Raw genomic sequence first — 27339 nt, forward strand, 5'->3', positions numbered from 1 at the left:
TTCCCAAAATTCTACCAATGAACTGAAGACGACTATCCGCCTTCCCCACAACTGCCATTACTTGCTTGTCCCACTTCATATCGCTCTGCAATGTTACGCCCAAATATTTAATCGACGTGACTGTGTCAAGTGCTATACTACTAATGGAGTATTCAAACATTACATGATTCTTTTTCCTATTCATCTGCATTAATTTACATTTATCTATATTTAGAGTTAGCTGCCATTCTTTACACCAATCACAAATCCTGTGCAAGTCATCTTGTATCCTCCTACAGTCACTCAACGACGACACCTTCCCGTACACCACAGCATCATCAGCAAACAGCAGCACATTGCTATCCACCCTATCCAAAAGATCATTTATGTAGATAGAAAACAACAGCGGACCTACCACACTTCCCTGGGGCACTCCAGATGATACCCTCACCTCCGATGAACACTCACCATCGAGGACAACGTTCTGGCTTCTATTACTTAAGAAGTCTTCGAGCCACTCACATATTTGGGAACCAATCCCATATGCTCGTACCTTAGTTAGTAGTCTGCAGTGGGGCACTGAGTCAAATGCTTTCCGGAAGTCAAGGAATATGGCATCCGTCTGATACCCTTCATCCATGGTTCGCAAGATATTGTAAAAAAAGGGCGAGTTGCGTTTCGCAGGAGCGATGCTTTCTAAGTAGGATTGAAATAGGAAATACATAAGAGCTGAAGACAATGAGCACCTCTCATTACAGGTTCATTTTGTAAGCACGAAAGTGTCGCAGAGATGCTCAACCAATTCGTGTGCTAGATGCTGCAAAAGAGGCATTCCACATCACGGTGTGTTTTACTGACAAATTCTCAGAGCATACATTCCTAGAAGAGTAGAGAAGTATATAGCTTCCTTCTATGTGTATCTCAGAAGAAGACCTTGAAGATAAAATCAGAGAGATTTGAGCCCACACAGAGGCTTACCAACAATCATTCTTCCCCCAAAACACTGGCGACTGGAACAGGAGGAAGGGGAAGTGACACTGCAACACAAAGTACCCTCCGCCACACACCATGAGGAGGCTTGTGAGGTATAGATGTAGATGCCATTTAACCCACAGTTTCCTCCTGCATCATGAAGAGCCTATAGTATGCAACAAATGTAGCACCACTACAACGGTATGCCATATTGTTTGCATGCTGACAGATGGTCACTAAATGGTTCGGCTGGAGATGTGCCCTTTCATTGAAGTGATATTTAGATGTATGCACTACAGGTTTTAAAACTACATGAGGAATCAGGTTTTTTTGTCCTCATTGTTGTACAGTGTTAGTCATGAAGCCATTTTCAAACATCCTAAAATACATATCAGAAAAGTAAGATCAGATAGATTTATGCAATTAGCAATACAACTCCAGAGTGAATTTTCCACTTGCTGGTAGATTGAAACTGTGTGCCAGGCTGAGACTTGAACTAGAGACCTTTGCCTTTCGTGGGCGACTGCTCTGCCGACTGAGCTACCCTAGGGCAACTCATGGCGTACCCTCAAAGCTCTACTTCTGCCAGTACCCCATCTCCCACCTTCCAAACTTCACTGAAGTTCTCCTGTGAAACTTGCAGGACTAGCACTCCTGAAAGAAAGGATATTGCAGAGACATGCCTTGGCCACAGCTTAGGGATATTTCCAGAATGAATTTTTCACTTTACAGTGGAGTGTGCATTGATGTGAAACTTTCTGTCAGATTAAAACTGTGTGCCAGGAAGTGTCAGAAAGTTTCATATCAGCACATACTCAGCTGCAGAGTGAAAATTTAATTCCGGAAACATCTTCCAGGCTGTGGCTAAGTCATGCCTCTGCAATATCCTTTCTTCTAGGAGTGCTAAAGCTGCAGGTTTTGCAGGAGAACTTTTGTGAAGTTGGGAAGGTAGGAGATGGGATGAGGTACTGGTGGAAATAGAGCTGTGAGGATAGGTCCTGGGTCGTTGGGTAACTCAGTCAGTAGAGCACTCGCCCATGGAAGGCAAAGGTCTCGAGTTCGAGTCTCAGCCCAGCACACAGTTGTAATCTGCCAGGGAGTTTAATATCATACCCCTTCAGAGTGAAAAATTCATTCCAGAAACATCCCCAGGCTGTGGCTGAGGCATGCCTTCACAGTACCCTTTCTTCCAGGAGTGCTACTCCCACAGCTTTTGCAGGAGAACTTCTGTGAAATTTGGAAGGCAGGGGATGAGGAACTGGCAGAAGTAGAGGTGTGAGGGCAGGTTGTGAGTAACGTCTGGATGACCCCAAATGCTGTAGAGTACTCTCATGAATGATTCTTAAAGGCGGAATTTAAAATTTCAACTTTCCTGTTATTGTCTTCTGTTGTCACCCCAGAATGGCCAATGAGTGACTGGATGGAAACATTCAACCTGCTTAGCTATTTCATGTAGCCCCAGAATTTTCTCAGGATATCAGCAAGACCTTTTGCTAAGATATGATGGTACATTAATCTTCTTATGAATGCACAAATTTGTACTAACTTTCAACCTGTCAACATTGGCACATTCTTTTTTAAACTGAGAGTGCAACAATCTCTGCTTCCTCAGCATTTTCCAGATTTGATTATGAAACCACAAATGGTCTTTTCCATCCATAATCTGCTTACTTGGTTAAACTTTGCCCATAATTCCGCTTTGTCTGTTATATTCAAACTAAATGATGCCCATTCATTGTGTAAGTGGGATACTAACAACTGCTTATCTGCGTATTCTAGCATAAATACTCTCCCAGCTTTCTTGATGAGTCTGTTAACTTTAAGTAACCATTGTCACTGTGATATCAGGATTGTTAATGCCCATTTCTGTACTGAAATTGCCAGTAGGCCTGTTTGTAATTACAATGTCTAAAATATTTCCATTTTGTGTGGGATCTCTAACCAGTTGTTCAGGGCAGTTTCCAGAAAGCATGTTCAAAAGTACCTCTCAAGACTGTCTGGACCACATGCAATGAATCCATAGATGTCTCAATACTTGGTAGGTAAAACATGCCTCCAACTAATATTGCATGATCTGGGTATCTTCTCACTATTGAACATAGACGTTTTTCGAATGACTTTAAAAGTGTCAAGGGGGTATCAGGTGGCCGTTACAAAGCCTGAAAATGAACTGTAGTTCACCTAGACCTGTTACAAGCCTCGTGATAAATTCACAGTCAGACTCAATTGTGACCTTGACAGAAACAATATTTTTGCCAACCACATTGAACACTTCCCCCCTCTTTCAGCATCTAATCTGTCATTTCGATATACATTCCATGCCTCTCTAAATATTTCAGAGCTTTCTACTTCAGGATTCAGTCAGCTCTCTGTTCAGAGAATAAGTTGAGTGTGCCAACTTCCCTAGAGGGCAGTAAATTCAGGAACTTTGTTTCGAATACTTTAACAATTTACTTTTAAAATGTTGATAATCGAAGTGTATTTACTTTGTACCCGCTCTCCTAGGTATCAGTATTTGGTCCTCTTCACTCAAATCCCTAGTTAGTGCCTCCATATCCGCTAGTACTTGACAAAGGCTAGCTCTAAATTTTACAACACTTATGACGTGGTACTTGATCATAGTTATTCTTGAAGATGTAGTAAAACCTTTCCTTTTTTAATCCATATTGTTTCCAACCATCTCTTGATTTCTTTTTAATGGTATGCTGTACACTACTTTCTTCTACAGCTGAGTGAGGCTCCTCCTCTACAGATCACAGTCTAGCTCTTTCCTTTAGCTCAACTACCTAATTCTATTGTTGCAGCTTTAATGTCTTCCTGAAGAGCACAAATATTCACCTCTTTTTCTGGAATCTTGCTGTCATTTTCATACAACGTACATCTCTGTGTGAGGTTCTCACTAGAAGTCCTTTCTTCTGTCCCACTACATTCACTCCAGTGAAACCCCAATTCACAGTACCTGCACACCAACACAGAAGATGCTGGAAATGTCCACCATTGACATTGATGAAGCACTCTGCTAGATTTATTAAACTGTGAGACACTTATAGCAGCTCTGCCTGAGTGTAACAGCAATAATGTGTTCAGTGTTCCATTATTGCTCTTTCAGTGTGTGTGTGTGTGTGTGTGTGTGTGTGTGTGTGTGTGTGTGTGTGTGTGTGTTATCTGAATATATCTGACTCTCCAATTTGCCCCACATTTAAAAATCAAAGGGGCTAATCAGGTGATAGAGGTGACCAGGAGGTAGCAGCGTCTCACTGAAAAAACATGCACTCATGACAAAGTTGTCATGGTAGTGTGTGCTTTTGCTCTGTCTTGCTGAAAATATCCGTACAGTTGTTCATCTTCTGTGACTCGACCCATGTACACATTAAAAAGTTTCTGGACATTTTGAGTAGCATTAACATTGTAGTGAAAAAACTGTTACAGTGCAGACATCAAGCATTTGCACACCAAATCTTCAGAATATTCAAGGGCTCTTCGAAGTATGGATAAGGGGTTTCTGATGGGTAATGATGCATGTTATGTGAGTTCACATAGCCGTACTAGGTCGCGATTGAAGAAATGAAAAAACTGAGGTTCCAAAAGTCCTGATCCCACTTCACTCAGAAACCTCTGGCAGAACTCGTCACGTGAAATTTCATCTGGATGCTTTAACTCACGCACAACAGTAAATATGTAAGGATACAGATTCGACTCCTTTCTGATGATGTTTTGACACAACAATCTCTTAATTGTCACTTGCGCAGATAAATGGCATTGAGATTTCATCAGACTTTATTCCAGGCTGACCTTCGCTCGGGCAATGTTTGGTTATCTTTGGATAGTTACAGTTTTTATTCTCTAAATACCCTGTTTTGCGCTATTTTGTCACTATGTTTTGCATTGCAGACTTTGCTGGAAGTTTGCCAAACGACTTCCAGTCTTACTCTCTAGCTCTAATGGAACCACACACACTGTCCGTGAATTGTGCTTTACATAATGCTCGACAGTGAATGTGCAGTCTTTTACTGTGAGCACCATTTTGTGTTAACATTCAAGTGGTCACTTACATGACTGCTCATCTCACCCAGACATAATCACACAGTAAAGTACTAGGGACAGGGCATGTGAGGGATGCGTTTGCACAAATATGTGACAATGTCCAACTGTTACATCAATATCATGGTCTCCAGCACTTTCTTGATTTGGCAGGTCTCTTTTCCATTAACAAGGGTGAGTTTAGTGTCAGTCTTATTTTGTCGATTAGTTTTATTTTGGCACCCTGTACGTGTTTGTATGTATTAGTGGCCTGTTACAGTTGTATTTATGCTTGCAGATTAAACAAATTAAGCTGACTGGTCAAGACTTCTAACATTAAATAATCTTATACAAACTTAAGCAAAATCAGATTTGTATAATTTTCTGTGTATAACACTTATGTACTCGAGTACTTAGCCTTGTGCAAAAATTAGAAATGTAAACAAATAAATAGAGATCAACTCTATCATGTTTACTGTAAACAAATTTAAACTTGAGTGCACTATTTCCCTTCTGATTAACTTCCTACATTAAACAATGGAAAATCCAGGATGGAATGTAACAATTTTATGAAAAGAACAGTTGCTACTCACTAGGATAGTTGATGTTCACCAGGATGGTTGCTACTTACCATATAGCAGAGATGCTGAGTCGCAGATAAGCACAACAAAAAGGCTGTCAGAAAGTGAAATCTTGGCCAACAAGGCCTTTATCAAAAATAGAAAACACACACACACACACACACACACACACACACACACACACACACACACACACACACACACACATGACCACAGTCTCTTGCTGCTGAAGTCAGACTGTGAGCAGCAGTGCATGATGAGAGAGGCAACCAGGTGGTTGGGGTAAGGGCAACACTGGGACAAGGAGGGGAAGGATAGCAGGGTAGGGGGTTGGGGATGGTAAAATGCTGCTTGCGGGAGCATACAGGGACAGGTGGAGAGAGGGTAAGGCAGCTAGGTGCAGTCGGGAGATTAGACAATTGGGGTGGGGGCTAGTGGAAAAGGAGAGAATTAAAACGACTGAGGATGTGTTGGTGGAATAGAGGGCTATGTAGTGCTGGAATATGTGAATGTAGGATATATTTCATGGAGAGGTCCCACCTGCACATTTCAGAAAAGCTGGTTTTGGTGGGAAGGATCCAGATGGTACAGGCTGTGAAATAGTCACTGAAATAAAGAACGTCATGTTGGGTGCAGTTCTCAGCAACGGGATGGCCCAGCTGTTCCTAGGCCACAGTTTGTCAGTGGCCATTCATGTGGACAGACAGCTTGTTGGTTGTCAGGCCCACATAGAATGCAGCACAGTGGTAGCAGCTCACCTTGTAGATCACATGACTGGTTTCACAGGGCTTTGATGGGATAGGTGATGCTTGTGACCAGACTGAAGTAGGTGGTGGTGGTGGGAGGACGTATTGGACAGGTCTTGCATCCAGGTCTATCACAGGGATATGAGCCATGAGGCAGGTGGTTGGGAACAGGGGCTATGTAGGGCTGGTCAAGGATATTGTGTAGGTTTGGTTGGTGGCAGAATACAACTGTGGGGTTGGAAGGATAGTGGGTAGGACGTTCCTCATTTCAGGGCATTACAAGAGGTAGTCGAAACCCAGGCGGAGAACGTGATTCAGTTGCTCCAGGCCTGGGTGGTACTGAGTCACGAGAGGAATGCTCCTTTGTGGCAGGACAGTGGGACTTTGAGAGGTGGTGGGTGACTGGGGAGAGAAGGCATTAGAGATCTGTTTCTTTTACTAAGTTGAGATGGTAATTATGGTTCATGACTTAGGGCTTCACGATCATCTTCAGTCCCAGAGACTGAATCAGTGAAGTCCTCCCAGCCAGAGAAACCCAAGGAGCAGTGAGCAAAGTCAAAAAGAAGACCCCTAAGACCAAGTAAATTGCAGTGGCACCCACACCACAGCTACCTACAAGCTCTGCATCTGGGCATAAGGTGGAGGTTCTGGCATCCACTGAAGACCTAGATCTCACCAGATCCTCAGACACAATGGATATAGACTGCTCAGGCAATAAGTCGGTGGCAGCAGGTGACCCTGAGGCGTAAACTGCGTCATTGAATGTTCCATGCCTTCCCAGTCTCACGATGATGTCATTCTCCAGTGGAATTCAAGCGGTTTTTTCCACTGCCTGGCTGAGCTACGGCAACTGTTAAGCTTTACTTACACCTGCTTTCTGCATTGAACCTCCAGGAAACCTGGTTCCCGGGAGTGTGGACCCCTGCCCTCTGTGGCTATAAGGGATGTTACAGGAACTGTAACACCTATATTCGAGTGTCAGGTGGAGTCTGCATTTATGTCCTAAACTCAGTCTGTAGTGAAACTGTGCCCCGTCAAATCCTTCTTGAAGCTGTGGCTGTCAGAATAAGGATGACGCAGGAAATAACTGTCTGCAATGTATATCTTCCTCCAGATGGTGCAGTACCCCTGAATTTATTAGCTGCACTGACTGCTCAACTCCCTAAACTGTTCCTATTTTTGGGAGATTTTAACACCTATGACCCCTTGTGGGTTGGCACCGTGCTTACTGACTGAGGCAGAGATGTCGAAACTTTACTGTCTCAGTTTGACCTCTGCCTCTTAAATACTGGGGATGCCACACATTTCAGTGTGGCTCATGGTAGTTACTCGGCCATTGATTTATCAATTTGGAGCCCAGGACTTCTCCCATCTATCAACTGGAGAGCACATGATGACCTGTGTGGTAGTGACCACTTCCCCATCTTCCTGTCACTGCCCCGGCATCAGGCCCACGGACACCTGTCCAGATGGGCTTTAAACAAGGCAGACTGGGAAACTTTCACCTCTGTGGTCACCGTTGACTCTCCCCCACATGGTAACAGCGATGTGATGGTTGAGCAGACGACTACAACAATCGTTACTGGGGTAGAAAACACGATCCCTCACCCTTTAGGGTGCCCCGGTGAAAGGCGGTCCCTTGGTGGTCTTTGGAAGTCTCTGAGGCAATTAAGGAGTGTCAGCGAGCTCTACAGTGGCTTAAATGGCATCCTTCCCTGGAGCACCTCATAGACACAAACGCGATTGCCGAGCACTATGCTCGAGCCTCTGTGTCCGAGAACTACACCCCAGCCTTTCGCAACCTCAAACGGCGCGGATGGAAAAGAATGTCCTCTCGTTCGCTACATGCCACAGTGAACCCTATAATGCCCCATTTACAGAGTGGGAGCTCCTCAGTGCCCTTGCACATTGCCCTGACACAGCTACTGGGCAAGATTGGATCCACGGTCAGATGATTAAACATCTCTCATCTGACTACAAGCAACATCTCCTCATCATCTTCAACCAGATCTGGTGCGATGGTGTCTTTCCATCGCAATGACGGGAGAGCACCTCCATTCTGGTGCTTAAACCCGCTTGATGTGGATAGCTGTCGGCCCATCAGCCTCACCAATGTTCTTTGTAAGCTGCTGGAACATATGATGTGTCAGCGGTTGGTTTGGGTCCTGGAGTCACGTGACCTACTGGCTCCATGTCAGGGCAGCTTCTGCCAGGGTCGCTCTACCACTGATAATCTTGTGTCCCTCGAGTCTGCCATCTGAACAGCCTTTTCCAGATGCCAACACTTGGTTGCCATCTTTTGTGAGTATGACACAACCTGGCGACATCATATCCTTGCCACATTATATGAGTGGGGTCTCCGAAGCCCGCTCCTGATTTTTATCCAAAATTTCCTGTCCCTTCGTACTTTCTGTGTCCAAGTTGGTGCCTCCCATAGTTCCCCCCCATATCCAGGAAAATAAGGTCCCGCACAGCTCCGTATTGAGTGTATCTCTATTTATAGTGGCCATTAATAGTCTAGCAGCAGCTGTAGGGCTGTCGGTCTTGCCTTCTCTGTATGCAGACGGTGCCTACAAGGAGCCATCCACAAGGCACTGTCATGGGCTGTAGCCCATGGTTTCCAGTTTTTGGCTGCAAAGTCGTGTGTTATGCACTTCCGTCGGCGTCGTTCCGTTCATCCAGAACCAGAACTTTACCTTAATGATGATCCACTCACTGTAGTGGAGACATATTGACTCTTAGGATTTGTTTTCGATGTCTGATTGACTTGGCTTCCTCACCTTCGTCAGCTTAAGTGGAAGTGCTGCCAGCACCTCAGTGCCCTCCGCTGCCTGAGCAACACCAACTGGGGTCCAGATCGCTCTATGCTGCTGCAGCTCTACAGAGCCCTTGTTCAATCCCGCCTTGACTATGGGAGTGTGGTTTATGGTTCGGCAGCACCCTCAGAGTTGCGTTTACTCGACACAGTGCACCACTGTGGTGATGGCCTAGCGACAGGGGCTTTTAGGACGAGTCTGGTGATCAGCGTCCTGGTGGAGGCCGGAGTCCCTCCAGTGCAGGTTTGGCGTGCGCAATTGCTCTCCAGTTACGCTGCATATGTTTGTAGTTCTCCTCCTGCGCATCTGAATTACCGTCTTCTTTTTCCGCCCACGGCGGCTCATCTCTCGTATCGGCGGCCAAGGTCAGGGCTTACAATTGCAGTTCGTGTGTGATCCCTTCTCTCCGAACGGGAATCCTTCGCTTTACCACATATACTTGAGGTTCATTCACAAACACCTCCATGGTGTACACCTAGGCCACGGCTTTGCCTGGACCTTTCACATGGCCCTAAGGGCTCAGTTAACCCTGCGACTCTCCGTTGTCACTTCCTCTCGATTCGCAATGTGTACCGGGGCCATGAAGTGGTTTACACTGATGGATTCGATGGCTGATGGTCACGTTGGCTTTGCCTATGTCCATGGAGGACATATAGAACAGCACTCCTTACCAGATGGCTGCTGTGTTTTCAGTTTCAGTGCAGAGCTGGCGGCCATATCTTGTGCTCTTGAGCACACCCGCTCGTGCCCAGGAGAGTCATTTCTCCTGTGTACTGACTCCTGAAGCAGTCTACAAGCTATTGACCAGTGCTACCCTTGTCATCCTTTGGTAGCGATCATCCAGAAATCCATCTGTGCCCTGGAATGGTCCAGTCGTTCAGTGGTGTTTATCTGGACCTCAGGTCACGTTGAAATCCCAGGCAACGAACTTGCTGACAGGTGGCCAAACAGGCTATGCGGAAACCGCTTATGGAGATCGGCTTCTCTGAAACTGACCTGCGTTCAGTATTACACTGCAAGGTTTAGCGCATTTGGGAGATGGAATGGCATAACCACAGCAGCTTTAGTTTTACGTTTTGTTCTTGAGGATCAGTCTTATCATTTGATCTAAGTTTTAGCACATGTCCTTTGTCCCAGTGTGTCTTCCACCGTAGTGCTTTCAGGGTGGAGGTTTTAATGTGTTGCAGAGTGGCTTGCTTTTCCTTTTTATCCTCATGGTCAGCCAGCCATGGTAACCTGCTTTCTTGTTTTAACCTCTTCTACCTGTTTCTTGTGTCTTTGTGGTTTTCTTGTCCCCTTTTGTCCATTTAAGTGTTTGTTGCCCTTCAGTCGTTGTTGTGGTGTTTCCTTACATTCTGTTTTCTGGTGTAAGTCTCATTGTCTCATTCTCACCCTTGTGGCATTATTTTCTTCGAAACAAGGGACTGATGATCTTGTAGTTTGGTCCCTTCCCCCCTCTTTTAAACCAACCAACCAGCCAACCAATCAACAGTTCATGACGGCGGCGGGAGACCCTTGGTATATTTCGAGAGAGACCACTCGTCATAACAGATGCAACGTGTGGCAAGGCTGTATGGAAGGGACTTCTTGGTGTGGAATGGATGGCAGCTGTCGAAGTGGAGGTCTCGGTAGTGGTTGGTAGATATGAAATGGACAGAGGTACTGATGTAGTCATCCTTGAGGTGGAGATCAACATCGAGGAAGTTGAATTAAGTAGGACCAGATGAAGTGCTTGGGTGAGAAGGTATTGATGTTCTGGAGGAATGTGGATAGGTTGTCCTCTTCCTCAGTCCAGATCACAAAGATGTCATCAATGAATCAAAGCAGCCGTAAGCATGGATGGTCACCAACAAACTGTGGCCAAGAAACAGCGGGACCACTTTGTTGCTGAGCATGCTGCCCGAGACTACGTTCTTCATTTCACTGACTGGTCCACAGCCTGTGCCATCTGGATTCTTCCCAAACACCAGCATTCCTGAATTGCACAAGTGGGAACCCTCCCTACAATATATCCTATGTTCTCGTAACCTTCCTGGCCTCAACCTTCTTTAGTTATTGTCCTTACCCATCTAGCGCCTTCCCTGTTCCCATTCCAGCACTACGTAGCCCTCTATTCCACCAGAGCACCCTCAGTCTTTCTACTTCTCTCCTTTTCCACTAGCCCCGCCTTCTCAGTCTAACCTCCGAACTGTACCTAGCTGTACTACCCTCTCTCCACCTCATCCCTTTTTTGTGCTCCTGCAAGCAGCTATCCCTCCCCCTTCCTGTCCCAGCCCTTCCTTAGGCCGGTATTACACTATCAAATTTCTTTGTCAAAGATATTTGATGGTGTAATAGGGAACTTTGTCAAATGTCGTCCAATATTTGATCAAATCTATGGCCTCACCGTAGATTTGATCAAAGAAGTCGCTTGTCTTCTGTTCACTCAATGTGACATGTTACCACATGGAGCGCTTGCATCGCTGCATTCTGTCGTCTGTAGTGTTTTTATAAACATCGCCAGTAAATACAATTGGTGTGTGCCGATAACTACAAAATTAATAGAGATGTATGAAGCTGATGCGCTTTACAACGTGAGGCACGCTGAATACAAAAATAGATTACGAAGATTGGAGACCTGACCTGAGCTAACCTAACTTAACCCTCTCCTATAGCAAGGAATCGGATTGTTACAGTGAGCCTGTCTTCTGCAAATGTAGCAGTTGTTAAGTGAATATTGTGCTTTGTGATATGAGGATACACTTCACTGAGCACATACAGGAATGTATGCTCATCCATTCCTAAGTAATTGATATACGACTTAACGTCCTCCACTATAAGTTCACATAACAAGTTTTGTTGAATGCTTTTATCGTGTCGTCGTAAAACCCACGGCATCACCCAGGTATGTTTCCCTCCCCCCCCCCCCCCCCCCCCCCCCCCTTCTCTTCTGCATGTGCACACAGTGCAATTGTGGTACATGCATCTGCTGTAGTTAATAACAAGTTGTTGTTGTCCGCCATCTTGAACTTTGACGAAAAATATGATGGCAGTGCAATACCCCTTCTAGCACTATGTCAAAGATCTTTGTCAAATATATTTGACGGAATATTTGATCACATCTTTGATCAAATCTTTGACAAAGAAATTTGATAGTGTAATACCGGCCTTATCCCCACCACCCAGTTACCTCTCCCATCGTGCACTGCTGCTCACTGTCTGGCTTCAGCAGCCAGAGACCGTGGTTTTGTGTGTGTGAGTTGCATTTGCGTGAGTGCTTGTGCGTATGATCTCTACTTTCAACAAAGCCCTTGTTGGCCAAAAGCTCACTTTCTGACAGCCTTTTTGTTGCTCCTATCGGCAATTCAGCATCTACACTATATGGTGAGTAGCAATTATCCTTTTCATAACATTGTAACTTCATACTAGTTGTGAATAGTACAACTGCAAAGATGAAATTTATGGGATATAAACTGGAACAGCACTAATATACTTATATACTATTGTTTAATTGTTTTAACCCGCTGTTCATATTTCATTATTTAACTTTGTTGATTTTTGTTTGAAAACAACCCAGACTTCTTTTTATTTCAAGGTTTTATTGAAAAGAATACGTGGGCTGGATTGGATGATTTCTATGGATCACTAGCAAAGGCACTTCAGGTAGAATGTGATCATGACAACATTTCGAAGAAGAAAACAACAAGAAGACGCAGACGGGGTGCTACAGTTGGTCCAAATCTTCTGGAAGATTCCACACCTCGACTTGGACACCCACTAACAAGTATACATACCCCCTTGTATTTAAACACCTATAATTTTGTTGGCACCCAGTGAAAACTGAGTAACTGTAATTGACATTTTTCTTTTGCAATATATGTTTCAAAATATTTATTTTGTGCCATCAGACTTGTACAGTAACTCAATAAGAAATGTAGAACTAATGTCAGGCATGCCTCTGGGGAGTGTGTTGTTTCCCTTCCTGTTCAGTTGTACGTTGCTGACCTAGCAGACAGCATTGTAACATCTGTTTTTACACACGTGATAAAGGTATCTGTAATGATGTGCTGTCGGAAAACAAAAGATCTGCGCAAATATTCAGTTAAGTCTTGATAGGATTCCAAAGTCGTGCAAAGATAGGTAGCTTGCATAAAAGTTCAGAAATGTGCAATTGACGACTTTAATATCAATATGTCATAATTGAAATCGGCCAACTCATATAAGTACCTGTGTGTAACAATTTATAGTGGATATTTATTGAAATGCTCACCAAGGCTCAATTGTTTTCCATTTTATTGTAGATACAATAGGTGACAGACAAACAACATTACGTACGAAACACTTATGCGACCCATCCTAGAATATTGCTAAGGGCCCATACCAAGTAGAATTAAGGTAAAGAAGGTAAAGTTGTGTGTTCTGGCCCTAGATGGGCCAGTTGAGCCCAATCTGCCGCTATGTCTTCCTCTGCCAGGGCATCATCGGATGCAATATAGAGGGACATGTGGTCAGCGTGTAACTCTCCCAGTCATTGTTGGGTTACTTGACCTTGGAACTACTACTAATTGGTCAAGTACCTCTTTGGTTGGTCTCACGAGGCTGAGTACAGCCCACACCCAGTCCCCCTAGGAGAAATCCCTGGCAATATTGGGAATCGAACCCCGGTCCCCTGCATGACAGTCAGTTGTGCTAACCACTTAGCTAAGGAGAGGGACAAATAAAACTAATGGGGGATATTAAAAATATACAGATAAAGGCAGCAAAGTTTGCTTGGAGATGCTGAGAGGTCAGAGCTAGCAGAGGTGTGAAGATAGGTACTAATTGTCCCACAAAAGGACCAGCAATAAGTGAGCAGTCTAGGAATGTCCTACAATCACAAGTTGCTCCCTTAGGACCAACAAAAACAAAATTAGACAACGGTAATTACAGTGCTTCCAGAGGTCCTTCAGCAGTCATTCTTCCTGCAACCCAGGTGCAGATGGAAAGGAAAGAAGACATAATACTGTAATAAGTGGTACAATGGGGAATACCCTTGGCCATGCACTTGACAGTGGTTTGCATAATACAAATGTAGATTTAGATATAGATACAAGCATTCCATAAGAACTGACATGAGAAGTTATCTTTCAACTTAGATAATGTTTATCATTTTAAGCGGTTCCCCATTTAATCCCACCAATAAATTTGATATGCTTATACTGATGTGATTATAGTTGACAAGGAATTACTGTCTGTCAGTGTGACCTCGCATAACTATTAACATATTTAGAAGGTTACAGTGTAATTCATTTGATTGCAGTGAATGAACCTGGTCCTGCATTCACTCACTCTGTTCCCTTTAACAGTTTTCCCTATGTGTGTGCCCCATGCGTCTTTCTACTATCTCTCTCTCTCTCCCATTATTTGTTGTTTCTCGTTTTGTTCTGGTTAGACAATGACACTGGCCTGTTGTGCCACAGTTACAGAAAATTGTGTGTGTGTGTGTGTGTGTGTGTGTGTGTGTGTGTGTGCTTGTTTAAAGGCTGACATCTTACTAAATAATCATTTTATTCTATGTGCCTGTCAGCTGCTGTGGCAAATACACAAGACAGAAAAGCAAAAATGTACCTGTCCAGTCGTAGGCTGGTGCAACAATATGGCCGCTGCTGTACCAGTACAATTGCCATCCACAAAGGGTTAAATTTAAACTATGAGTGCTATGCACTTTTAATCATTGATTAATCATTTTTTCATGGTACACATCAATGGTGAATCTGCATAGTAGACTAACATGTTCTATTTTTCCACCCCATTCTATTGCTGAAATTTTGTGTGTGTTTGATGAGAATATTTGTGGCTACTCACTTGAGAACTATTGATCCTCACCTCCCCCTCCCCCACACCCTCACCCTCCCCATCCTCACACCCCCTCCCCCTCACCCACCCTCCCCCCCCACCCTCACCCTCACCCTCACCCTCTCACTCCACCTCACTCTCTCCCTCCCCCCCACCCTCTCCCCCACCCTCTCCCCCACCCTCTCCCCCACCCTCTCCCCCCACCCTCTCCCCCCCACCCTCTCCCCCCCACCCTCTCCCCCCCACCCTCTCCCCCCCACCCTCTCCCCCCCACCCTCTCCCCCCCACCCTCTCCCCCCCACCCTCTCCCGCCCACCCTCTCCCCCCACCCTCTCCCCCCCACCCTCTCCCCCCACCCTCTCCCCCCACCCTCTCCCCCCACCCTCTCCCCCCACCCTCTCCCCCCACCCTCTCCCCCCACCCTCTCCCCCCCCACCCCCCTCACCCTCTCCCTCACCCGTCACCCTCTCCCTCACCCGTCACCCTCTCCCTCACCCGTCACCCTCTCCCTCACCCCTCACCCTCTCCCTCACCCATCACACTCTGCCTCCCCCCTCACACTCTGCCTCCCCCCTCACACTCTGCCTCCTCCTGCCCCTTCCCGACAACCCCTTTCCTTCTCCCTCCCCCTTTCCTTCTCCCTCCCCCTTTCCTTCTCCCTCCCCCTTTCCTTCTCCCTCCCCCTTTCCTTCTCCCTCCCCCTTTCCTTCTCCCTCCCCCTTTCCTTCTCCCTCCCCCTTTCCTTCTCCCTCCCCCTTTCCTTCTCCCTCCCCCTTTCCTTCTCCCTCCCCCTTTCCTTCTCCCTCCCCCTTTCCTTCTCCCTCCCTTGCCCTCTCCCTCCCCTCTCCCCCACTTTTCCCCCACTCTCACTCCCCTCCCCCTTCCCCCTCCCCCTCTGTCTCCCCTCCCCCTCTATCACCCCTCCCCCTCTGTATCACCCCCCCTCTGTATCCCCCTCCCCCCATCTCCCCCTCCCCCCGTCTCCCCCTCCATCTCCCCCTCCGTCTCCATCTCCCCCTCCGTCTCCCTCTCCATCTCCCCCTCCGTCTCCCTCTCCATCTCCCCCTCCGTCTCCCTCTCCCCCTCCGTCTCCCTCTCCCCCTCCGTCTCCCTCTCCCCCTCCGTCTCCCTCTCCCCCTCCGTCTCCCTCTCCCCCTCCGTCTCCTCCTCCCCCTCCGTCTCCCCCTCCGTCTCCCCCTCCCCCTCCGTCTCCACCTCCCCCTCCACCTCCGCCTCCCCCTCCGCCCCCCTCCGTCTCCCCCTCCCCCTCCGTCTTCCCCTCCCCCTCCGTCTCCCCCTCCCCCTCCGCCTCCCCCTCTCCCTCCGCCTCCCCCCCTCCGTCTCGCCCTCCCCCTCTCCCTCCGTCTCGCCCTCCCCCTCTCCCTCCGTCTCGCCCTCCCCCTCGCCCTCCCCCTCCCCCTCCGTCTCGCCATCCCCCTCGCCCTCCCCCTCCCTCTCCCCCTCGCCCTCCCCCTCCCTCTCGCCCTCCCCCTCCCCCTCCGTCTCGCCCCCCCCCCTCCCCCTCCGTCTCACCCTCCCCCTCCCCCTCCGTCTCGCCCTCCCCCCTCCCCCTCCGTCTCGCCCTCCCCCTCCCCCTCCCCCTCCGTCTCGCCCTCCCCCTCCCCCTCCCCCTCCGTCTCGCCCTCCCCCTCCCCCTCCGTCTCGCCCTCCCCCTCCCCCTCCGTCTCGCCCTCCCCCTCCGTCTCGCCCTCCCCCTCCCCCTCCGTCTCGCCCTCCCCCTCCCCCTCCGTCTCGCCCTCCCCCTCCGTCTCGCCCTCCCCCTCCCCCTCCGTCTCGCCCTCCCCCTCCCCCTCCGTCTCGCCCTCCCCCTCCCCCTCCGTCTCGCCCTCCCCCTCCCCCTCCGTCTCGCCCTCCCCCTCCCCGTCCGTCTCGCCCTCCCCCTCCCCCTCCCCTCCGTCTCGCCCTCCCCCTCCCCTCCGTCTCGCCCTCCCCCTCCCCTCCGTCTCGCCCTCCCCCTCCCCTCCGTCTCGCCCTCCCCCTCCCCTCCGTCTCGCCCTCCCCCTCCCCCTCCCCCTCCCCTCCGTCTCGCCCTCCCCCTCCCCCTCCCCTCCGTCTCGCCCTCCCTCTCCCCCTCCCCCTCCGTCTCCCCCTCCCCCTCCGTCTCGCCCTCCCCCTCCGTCTCGCCCTCCCCCTCCCCCCCGTCTTGCCCTCCCCCTCCTCCCGTCTCGCCCTCCCCCTCCCCCCCGTCTTGCCCTCCCCCTCCCCCCCGTCTCGCCCTCCCCCTCCCCCCCCCCCCCGTCTCGCCCTCCCCCTCCCCCTCCGTCTCGCCCTCCCCCTCCCCCTCCGTCTCGCCCTCCCCCTCCCCCTCCGTCTCGCCATACCCCCTCCCCCTCCGTCTCGCCATACCCCCTCCCCCTCCGTCTCGCCCTCCCCCTCCCCCTCCGTCTCGCCCTCCCCCTCCCCCACCGGCTCGCCCTCCCCCTCCGTCTCGCCCTCCCCCTCCCCCTCCGTCTCGCCCTCCCCCTCCCCCACCGGCTCGCCCTCCCCCTCCCCCACCGGCTCGCCCTCCCCCTCCCCCTCCGTCTCGCCCTCCCCCTCCCCCTCCCGCTCCCCCTCCGTCTCGCCCTCCCCCCTCCCCCTCCCGCTCCCCCTCCGTCTCGCCCTCCCCCTCCGTCTCGCCCTCCCCCTCCATCTCGCCCTCCCCCTCCCCCTCCGTCTCGCCCTCCCCCTCCATCTCGCCCTCCCCCTCCCCCTCCGTCTCGCCCTCCCCCTCCCCCTCCCCCTCCGTCTCGCCCTCCCCCTCCCCCTCCGTCTCGCCCTCCCCCTCCCCCTCCGTCCCGCCCTCCCCCTCCCCCTCCGTCCCGCCCTCCCCCTCCCCCTCCGTCCCGCCCTCCCCCTCCCCCTCCGTCCCGCCCTCCCCCTCCCCCTCCGTCCCGCCCTCCGTCCCGCCCGCCCACCCCCGTCCGTCCCGCCCGCCCACCTCCCTCCGTCCCGCCGCCCCCCCCTCCGTCCCGCCGCCCCCCCTCCGTCCCGCCGCCCCCCCCTCCGTCCCGCCCGCCCCCCCCCCTCCGTCCCGCCCGCCCCCCCTCCGTCCCGCCCTCCCCCCCTCCGTCCCGCCCTCCCCCTTCCCCTTCCCCCTCCGTCCCGCCCTCCCCCTTCCCCCTCCGTCCCGCCCTCCCCCTCCCCCCCCTCCGTCTTGCCCTGCCCCTCGCCCCCTCCGTCTCCGCCTCGCCCTCCCCCTCGCTCTCCCCCTCCACTCCCCTCCTCCTCCCCCTCCGTCTCACCCTCCTCCTCCCCCTCCGTCTCACCCTCCTCCTCTGTCTCCATCTCCCCCCTCCGTCTCCCCCTTCCCACTCCCATCCCCCCCACTCCCCTCTCCCCCACTCCCCTCCCCCCACTCCCCCCCACTTCCCTCCCCCCCACTCCCCTCCCCCCCACTCCCCTCCCCTTACTCCCCTCCCCCCCCACTCCCCTCCCCCCCCCACTCCCCTCCCCCCACTCCACTCCCCCCCCACTCCCCTCCCCCCCACTCCCCTCCCTCCTCCGTCTCCGTATCCCCCCCTCCGTCTACGTATGCCCCCCTCCGTCTCCCCCCTCCGTCTCCGTCTCCCCCATCCGTCTCCCCCATCCGTCTCCCCCCTCCGTGCCCATCTCCGTCTCCCCCCTCCGTGCCCGTCTCCCCCCTCCGAGCCCGTCTCCCCCCACCGTGCCCGTCTCCCCCCTCCGTGTCCGTCTCAGTCTCCCCCCCATCCGCTTCCCCCCTCCGCCTCCCCTCCCCCCTTCCATTCCCCTCCCCCCTTCCATTCCCCTCCCCCTCTTCCATTCCCCTCCCCCTCTTCCATTCCCCTCCCCCTCTTCCATTCACCTCCCCCTCTTCCATTCACCTCCCCCCCCCCCCCCTCTCTCTCTCTCTCTCTCTCTCTCTCTCTCTCTCTCTCTCTCTCTCCCCCCTCTCCCTCTCTCCTCTCCCTCCCCCTCCCTCTATTCCTATCCCTACCACTACCACTACCCCTACCCCTACCCCTACCCCTACCCCTACCCCTTACCCCTCTCCCTTTCGAGCAATGCTCTTTCTATGGTGAAAACAGCACAGGAGTGATCATTATATTCATATTTATGATTACAGGGCCATATCTGAGTGATGGTCGAAGCAGTGGCCCAGACTTCTTGGCTTGGACGTTAGTAGTGGTTCTTACTGTTCTTGTGTTCCTAAATGGGCTTTTGTATTGCAAATTGTGGATGTTGGAGGAATGGACACAACATACAGATCACCCTTTCTCTGTAATGGACCTGCAAGTAATGAGGTAAACTTTTCTGTCAAAATTTAGTATCTTCCTTCGTTATTTCATATTAAATATAAGTAACCCTTTGGAAAAAGAAATGAACATTGTCGTATTCTGCAGCACTCTCTAATAATTTGGATTATTCTGCTATGTTGGCTTACTTATGTAAATGCAAGTCTTGATACGTCCCTCTCACTTCGGCTCATGTGTTGAATGTAGACATTCTCACAAGCTCATAATGACTGGGCCAAAGAGTAGTACTATATATATTAAAAGAGGACAGACCACCACTCACCTTTAAGATACGGTGTTGAATCACAATGGTCCACATGACATGTCAGCAAATAATGTAATCTGCTATTTCTATGCATAGCATGCATTTCAGTGTACGTGATTTTTCATTTTAATCCGTGTGTGCTGACACCTGTTTTTTTATCATAATTCATTAAGGAAACACACCAGTTATAAATAATCCTACTTTTTTGTGTTTATGAATTTTTCCAGAAACAAAAATTGAGTTCCACAGCATTGTAGCATTACCAATTGCTATTAGAGATACTGGTTAAAGTCTGCAGAGAAGAACAAGAAAGACAGTTGAGTGGCTACACACACACACACACACACACACACACACACACACACGCACACACACACACACCACTCTCTCTCTCTCTCTCTCTCTCTCTCTCTCTCTCTCTCTCTCTCTCTCTCTCTCTTTTGTGTGTGTGTGTGGAGGGGGGGGGATGGTACATGCATGCATGAGTGCATAAAGCTTCACACATTTACCTTAATCAGTCCATATCATTCCTGGAGTGGTAAAACTTGGAAAAAAAGCTGAGTACATTTTCTCCTGAAGTGAAGTCTGGAATTGTTGCTGCTTTTGAAATCTTATTCCTCTCTGCCTTGCCCTTCTTGCTCTCTCCCACATTACCCTTGAATTTGAGAAGAATAAAACTCAAATTCCTGTTAATCTAGATTGAGGTTTTCCCGAAAATCAGTTGACATTAATGCTAAGATGGTTCCTTTGTAAAGGACATGACCCAGCTCTTTCACTGTCCTTCTCATATCCAAACTTATGTTCTATCTCTAATGATGGGTCACATTTCAGTGGTGTCAGTGGAGTCTATCAGCAGGACGGGTTTCACTAGACATGGCCTGCACCTCAACAGGTATGGGAAGGGGAGGTTGGCAAAGCTTATGGGTGACAGCATAGGTGGGGTTGGTGGGATCACTCATGGGAAAATTCGTGCTGTAGTGGGTGTTAGAGCTGCACCTTTTTTAGATTGAAGTCAGCTGATAGGTATTCCTGCTTAAGGGAAGTCTCTCTAACAAAGGAATCACTTTTGACAAAGCTTAGGTATCCAAGTAATGAGGGAATTCGTATATTTCATCAAAATATACAAGGTATTAAAGATAAAGTTAGTGAACTGCTTATAGATGTTGACTCTGAAATTATTGGTTTATCTGTACACTTCTTAAATAAGGAGATAATTCAGAGGCTTCCTTTACCAGGATACAGGTTGGCTGGCAGCTTTTCGAGGAGCTCTTTGCGGTGTAGGGGAGTAGCCATGTATGTGAAAAATGGCATCCCATTTGAGTCCATTGATGTTTCAAAGTACTGCACTGAAAAGGTGTTTGAATGTTGTGCAGGTGTGGTTAAATTTAATGGAGCTAAACTTCTAACTGTTGTTATTTATAGATCCCCAGACTCCGATTTCACAACATTTTTGCTAAAGCTAGAGGAGGTTCTTGGTTCACTTTATAGGAAATACAAAAAGTTAGTTATATGTGGTGACTTCGATATTAATTGTATAAGTGATTGTGCAAGGAAGAGGATACTGGTAGACCTCCTTAATTCATATAATCTAATGCAAACCGTATTCTTTCCAACGAGAGTGCAAGGGAACAGTAGAACAACCATAGACAACATTTTTGTTCATTCCTCATTACTAGAAGGGCATTCTGTTAGCAAAATGGTGAATGGCCTTTCAGATCACGATGCACAAATTTTAACTCTAAAAGATTTTTGTGCTGCAACACGTGTTAAATATAGTCATCAGCTGTTTAGGAAAGCTAATCCAGTTGCTGTAGAGACCTTTGTAAACCTTATCAAGGAACAAGAGTGGCAAGATGTTTATAGCGCTGATACAGTAGATGATAAATATAATGCTTTTCTCAAGACTTTTCTCGTGCTCTTTGAAAGTTCCTTTCCGTTAGAACATTCAAAACAGGGCACTAGCACAAACAGGCAGCCTGGGTGGCTGACTAGAGGGATAAGAATATCTTGTAGTACAAAGTGGCAATTATATCAAAATGTTAGAAACAGTCAAAATCTAAATGCAGCAGCCCATTACAAACAGTATTGTAAGGTGCTTAACAATGTTATTAGGAAGGCAAAAAGTGTGTGGTATGCAGATAGAATAGCTAAGTCTCAGGATAAAATTAAAACCATGTGGTCAGTGGTAAAGGAAGTGGCTGGTCTGCAGAGACAGGTCGAGGATATAGAATCAGTGCGTAGTGGGAATGTCCATGTTACTGATAAGTCACATATATGTACAGTATTTAATAATCACTTTCTGAATATAGCAGGTGAACTAAATAGAAACCTAGTCCCAACAGGGAATCATATAGTGCTCCTAGAAAAAAGTGTTCCGAGACTGTTACCTGAAATGCTCCTCCATGTTACTGACAAGATGGAGATTGAGTTAATAATTAAATCACTAAAGACCAAGAACTCTCATGGATATGACGGGGTATCTAGCAGAATACTGAAGTATTGTTCTATGCATGTTAGCCCAGTACTTAGCCATATCTGTAACTTTTCCTTTAGGAGTGGTCGGTTTCCTGACCGATTAAAGTACTCGGTAGTGAAGCCACTTTATAAAAAGGGAGACACTGATAATTTTGACAATTTTAGACCTATTTCTATGCCATCAGTGTTTGCTAAAGTTATCAAGAAGGTTGTATATACAAGGTTACTGGAGCAGTTAAATTCACATAATTTGCTGTCAAATGTTCAGTTTGGTTTTATAAATGGTTTAACAACTGAAAATGCTATATTCTCTTTTCTCTGTGAGGTTTTGGACAGATTAAATAAAAGGTTGCGAACGCTAGATGTTTTCTTTGATTTAACGAAGGCTTTTGACTGTGTTGACCTCAAAATATTACTGCAGAAGTTGGACCATTATGGAGTAAGGGGAGTAGTTTACAATTGGTTCGCCTCTTACTTGAAGAACAGAAAGCAGAAGGTAATTCTCCGCAATATTGAGAGTGGTAGTGATGTTCAGTCCCAGTGGGGCACTGTTAAGTGGGGTGTTCCCCAAGGGTCGGTGCTGGGGCCACTGCTGTTTCTTATTTATATAAATATGATATACCTTCTAGTATTACAGGTGATTTAAAAATATTTCTGTTTGCTGATGACACCAGCTTGGTAGTGAAGGATCTTGTGTGCAATATTGAAACAGTATCAAATAATGTAGTTCATGAAATAAGTTCGTGGCTTGTGGAAAATAATTTGATGCTAAATCACAGTAAGACTCAGTTTTTACAGCTTCTAACTCACAATTCAACAAGAACCGATATTTTGATCAGACAGAATGGGCATATTATTAGCGAGACGGAACAGTTCAGGTTCCTAGGCGTTCGGATAGATAGTAAGCTGTTGTGGAAAGCCCATGTTCAGGATCTTGTTCAGAAACTAAATGCTGCTTTATTTACCATTAGAACAGTATCTGACATAAGTGACACTTCAACACGGAAAGTAGTCTACTTCGCATATTTTCATACGCTTACGTCGTATGGGATTATTTTATGGGGTAATTCTTCTGATTCAAAAAGGGTATTTTTGGCTCAAAAACAGGCTGTTCGAGCTATATGTGGTGTAAGTTCGAGAACCTCTTGTCGACCCCTATTCAATAGTCTGGGAATTCTGACATTGCCCTCACAGTATATATTTTCTTTAATGTTGTTTGTTGTTAGCAATATTAGCCTATTCCCAAGAGTTAGCAGCTTTCACTCAGTTAATACTAGGCAGAAATCCAATCTGCATGTGGATTGCACTTCCTTGACTCTTGTGCAGAAAGGAGTGCAGTATTCTGCTGCATCCATTTTCAATAAGCTACCACAAGAACTCAAAAATCTTAGCAGTAGCCCAAACTCTTTTAAGTCTAAACTGAAGAGTTTCCTCATGGCTCACTCCTTCTATTCTGTCGAGGAGCTCCTGGAAGTGCTAATAAATTAAGCAAATTCGAGTGTTACATTGTTGATTTTTTTTTTTTTTTATTTAAACTTTCGACTTGTCACCTGAATATGTTTTTTTATATTTCATTTTATCTGTTTCTAATATCGTGTTATAATTTCATGTATTGACTCGTTGCATGACCATGGAGACTTCTCCTTAATTTGGTCCCACGGAACAATAAATAAATAAATAAATAAAAAAGTAAATAAAAAAATCTTATCATCAATGAGAAGTTAAACTTAATCTTGCTTGCTTCCTTACTGCCTTCCTTCTCTCTCCCCTTCTATACAAACAACTGATGTCTCTTCTCTCTGCACTGCCCCTCTTCCCACTCTTGGTTGCCTATGGGTTCCATTTGCACAATTTGTGCTGTTGTATTAGAAGTGCATGTGTGTCTTTACAAATTAACTTTGTCTACTTGATGAAGGGGGCTGATATGAATGCAGTGTAACAGCAGTTAATCCTTTTTATGTGCTTGTTGACCATTCAGTACATCATTGCAAGTGTGAGTGGTGACCTACTTTTGAATTATGTACCTTGTATCCAGAATTTCCATTATTATGTTGCATGTGCTTGTTGTAAAGACGCTGTTGACATACAGATCATATTCTAGAACAGTTCTATAACAGAAGTGGACTTCACAGTTTCTTTCCTGGCCTTTTATGTTTTAATTTTATGAGTTAGACTTCTGGATATTCTCTGATAGATTAGTGTGTTACTAAACAGCTTTCAGCTTCTCAGGCAGTGAAGTATTACAGAATAGCCTGTAGTTAGTGTTTCATTTTTAGATGTGCATGCATTCTATCAAATACTTGTAAATAATTCAATTAACAGTACTTCATTCAAGAATCATTTTTATCTGCACAAACCCTTTGTAGGCATCACAACTGTGGTTGGTTGTTTTTGTGTGAGCTATTCTTAGGTAATAAATTTGACTACAATTGTTAGACATTTCATTCTACTTTATCTTTTCCACACAATTGCAGAAACCCACCAAAATCTCATGAAGAGTGGTTGAGGTTACTACAGCAACAGGAGATTCTTCATAACGTTGAAATGCAAAAATGGCAGAAAGTTCTGCAAGCTGCTGTGCAGTTACTACGTCAGGTATTCTTTAGATTTCCTAAACTAAAAAATTTTATTGTATGTGTGTTGTCTTAAACTATTTTGTTTTTTAATTTTTGTACATACAGAGTGAAGAATCATTGAGTGAGCTGCAAGTCAGTATTAATCCATTAGTCAGCAAGAAAGTATTATCTATACTGAAGGAATCTGTTGCAGAAGAGGAAACTACAAGCAACAAAAATGTTGAACAGACCGTGAAATATCCACAACAAACAGTAAACATTGTACCGCGAAATGCTGGAGAAAATCAAGAGTTGTAACACACATTGTATGCAGTTTCTGTAAAACTGTAAAGTGCTATCCTTTTAATGTATGGGTTGGCCAGAGGCTGTAAACATAAGTGTGTGTGTTCTGTATGTGTTCCCAAAGTGCACCTGCTCAGTTTGAGCAGTATGCCTTGTTTTATATGGATTTGTAAAACTGTAGGAAGTGTGGGACTGCAGTAGTATTTTATCACTCTTACCCTACATGAGAGATTGTGCAGAAATATCCTGAAGAAAATTTTTCTAGTGTACATGTGGTGCAAAAAAGTGACTTTCAGCTGTTAGACTCAAGTTGCCACTTTTGAATGTTATGAGTATGAAAAATTTTCTTGTTTTTTACCTGTGATAGTTAAATACTAGTTGTCATTGATAATGGACAACTAAAATAGCAGTTTTGATATTTTTAATAGAATAATTTGTTATTATATTGTGGCAGTGCAAAACAGTTTACTGCAGTTATAACTTACAGTATTGAAGAGAGGAGGAGTGTGTTGTTTTTTTTTTGGGGGGGGGGGGGGGGTGTTAGAGAGAGAGAGAGAAAGAGGTGTGCGTGCGTGCGTGGGTGGGTGGGTGGGTGGGTGCATACGCACACAAGTTGATCTTATATATATTGAGGTTAAAACAGTGTATAGGTGTGAATTTTATACCTGGCGTTAAACTAGTGGAAATACTTTATTTATGTCGAACTAGAATAGATGTCAAAGTTCAGTATGCCACATCAGTATCATTGTCTAATAGTGTACAAGGACAGTCATAAGTAGTGTTTGTATTTATTATTGTGGTTATCTTAGCACTTAGTTTATTTTATTAAGTCATATGTTGAATAAATTTGTTGAATATTTAAATAATGAATGCCAGTTATTTGTGATATATCAGTCCGGTGTTGCACAAATTAATTTGCATTGTAAAGATGTGGGTCACTGATTTAATGAAGTAATGAAACACTGCAAAATTCATACATTTTTATTGTGCTTTTCTATCTGTCATTGTTACAGACTTTTGTGGCAGATTGCAATTGTTAACTCTGAGCAGAGCAGTAGATGCTGTTGACTGTTTTTTTCATGGTAGTGGTCCTGGTACTGATGCTGGTAGTTATGATGGGCTGTTGTTGTTGTTGTTGTTGTTGTTGTTGTTACTGATTTTTTACTGCTGCTACCACTGCTGCTGCCACTACCATCATAATTATAAAATTTACTGTTACCAATACTGTCACTCTCACAAGTAGTTCCATTGTACTGGCTGCCCCTTTCGTTACTGTAATCATTATTTTGACGTTGAATAATGTATAATATAGAATTCTTACACATGAATTATTTTACTGATAACTTTAATACTTATTGTGAAATAATTAATTTACTCTCAGCTAAGATCTGAATCTGCCATGTCTAAAATTTGAAACAGAAACTAGTCAGTGACATAAAGTTCATATTTTACTTCACATACAGAGAAAAGGGTCACTAAGGGTTATTCATAACTATCAGATCTATTGTCTCATGTAATATAAGTTTGTTGTGTAATTTCATTTCATATTAGCAGAAAGATTATAATTATTTATTTGCAAATGCACACTTTCATCCCTCCAACACTTTCAAAATATTGCTAGAAAATATTAATAGCAGTTGTAGAGGTGGCTACCACAGCTATTCCATCTACCCTTTCTAGCTACTGCTGTGGCTGTTGGAGTAAGTTTGTTACACTCATCTCAGTCTTCTTTTATTCAATGGTGTCTTCACAATGAATACTTTTTTTAGGAGGGGGGAAGAGGGTTAAATATCATTACCAAACCACATTGAAGGTGTTAGATCAGTGGTTGTAAGGGCATAGAACACAACATTAAATTCAAAGTTCAGCTCTTGGTTAAGTTTCCAACCATAAGTGTGTTCCTCCATCATGAGCAGGATAAGCAGTCACAAAAATTGATTTAGTGTTGTATATCCACCACTTTCTGGAATGCATGGTGCAGTCATTGATTTCCACAGTGCTGCATGTAGGAAGATAGCTTAACACTTGCTATTAAGAGTAATTAGTGTTTTGTAATGAAGTAACATGTTTCATAGAAAAAATTGTACAAGGCATTTATTTAAGTCTTAGAATGACTGTGTACTGTGTTGTTTTTTGCACCAGATTTGTGTGAGCCTGTCATTGAAATTTAACTTGGTCATTGTTCATTGTTAGGATTTGAATCTACTAAAATCAATTCCAAGGCTGTTGCAGTTTCGATGTATATTTTGTTGGTTGCATTGATCAGGAAGTCCCCTTCTGTATTGTGTAGTTTCTAGCATGCTATTATGATGGTAGTCAGGTGAATGACTCATGAAAACACATTACAAAAACCATACAGTTCTATTGTGTCGTTCATACGTTTTGGCAACAGTCTTTTGCTGTTTTAGCTTTCCATCCCTTCTCCTGTTAAGGATGTGAAATGACACTGATATTGAATGAAGACTTGTATTCTGTCTCTTCACTATTTACTTGCGTATAATAATACTTTAGACAGCAACATGTTTTAAGGTTTTTGCTGTTGGCCAGTTCCTCTTAT

The 27339-nt window shown here is 46.4% G+C and overlaps 1 protein-coding gene across 2 annotated transcripts in view; it reads left to right on the forward strand.

Moving 5' to 3' along the window:
• Positions 1 to 25281, forward strand: part of LOC124556720 (protein Aster-B-like) — a 236821-nt gene extending 211540 nt beyond the window's left edge. For both annotated transcript variants that reach the window (XM_047130710.1, XM_047130711.1), the window contains 4 exons: positions 12689 to 12877; positions 19016 to 19193; positions 24399 to 24519; positions 24606 to 25281. In XM_047130710.1, coding sequence (XP_046986666.1) covers positions 12689 to 12877; positions 19016 to 19193; positions 24399 to 24519; positions 24606 to 24797 — 680 coding nt within the window. In that variant the 3' untranslated portion in view covers positions 24798 to 25281. The remainder of the gene's footprint in view (positions 1 to 12688; positions 12878 to 19015; positions 19194 to 24398; positions 24520 to 24605) is intronic.
• The last annotated feature ends 2058 nt before the right edge of the window (positions 25282 to 27339 follow it).

Source organism: Schistocerca americana, chromosome X (assembly GCF_021461395.2).
Source record: "Schistocerca americana isolate TAMUIC-IGC-003095 chromosome X, iqSchAmer2.1, whole genome shotgun sequence".
Classification (NCBI taxonomy): domain Eukaryota; kingdom Metazoa; phylum Arthropoda; class Insecta; order Orthoptera; family Acrididae; genus Schistocerca; species Schistocerca americana.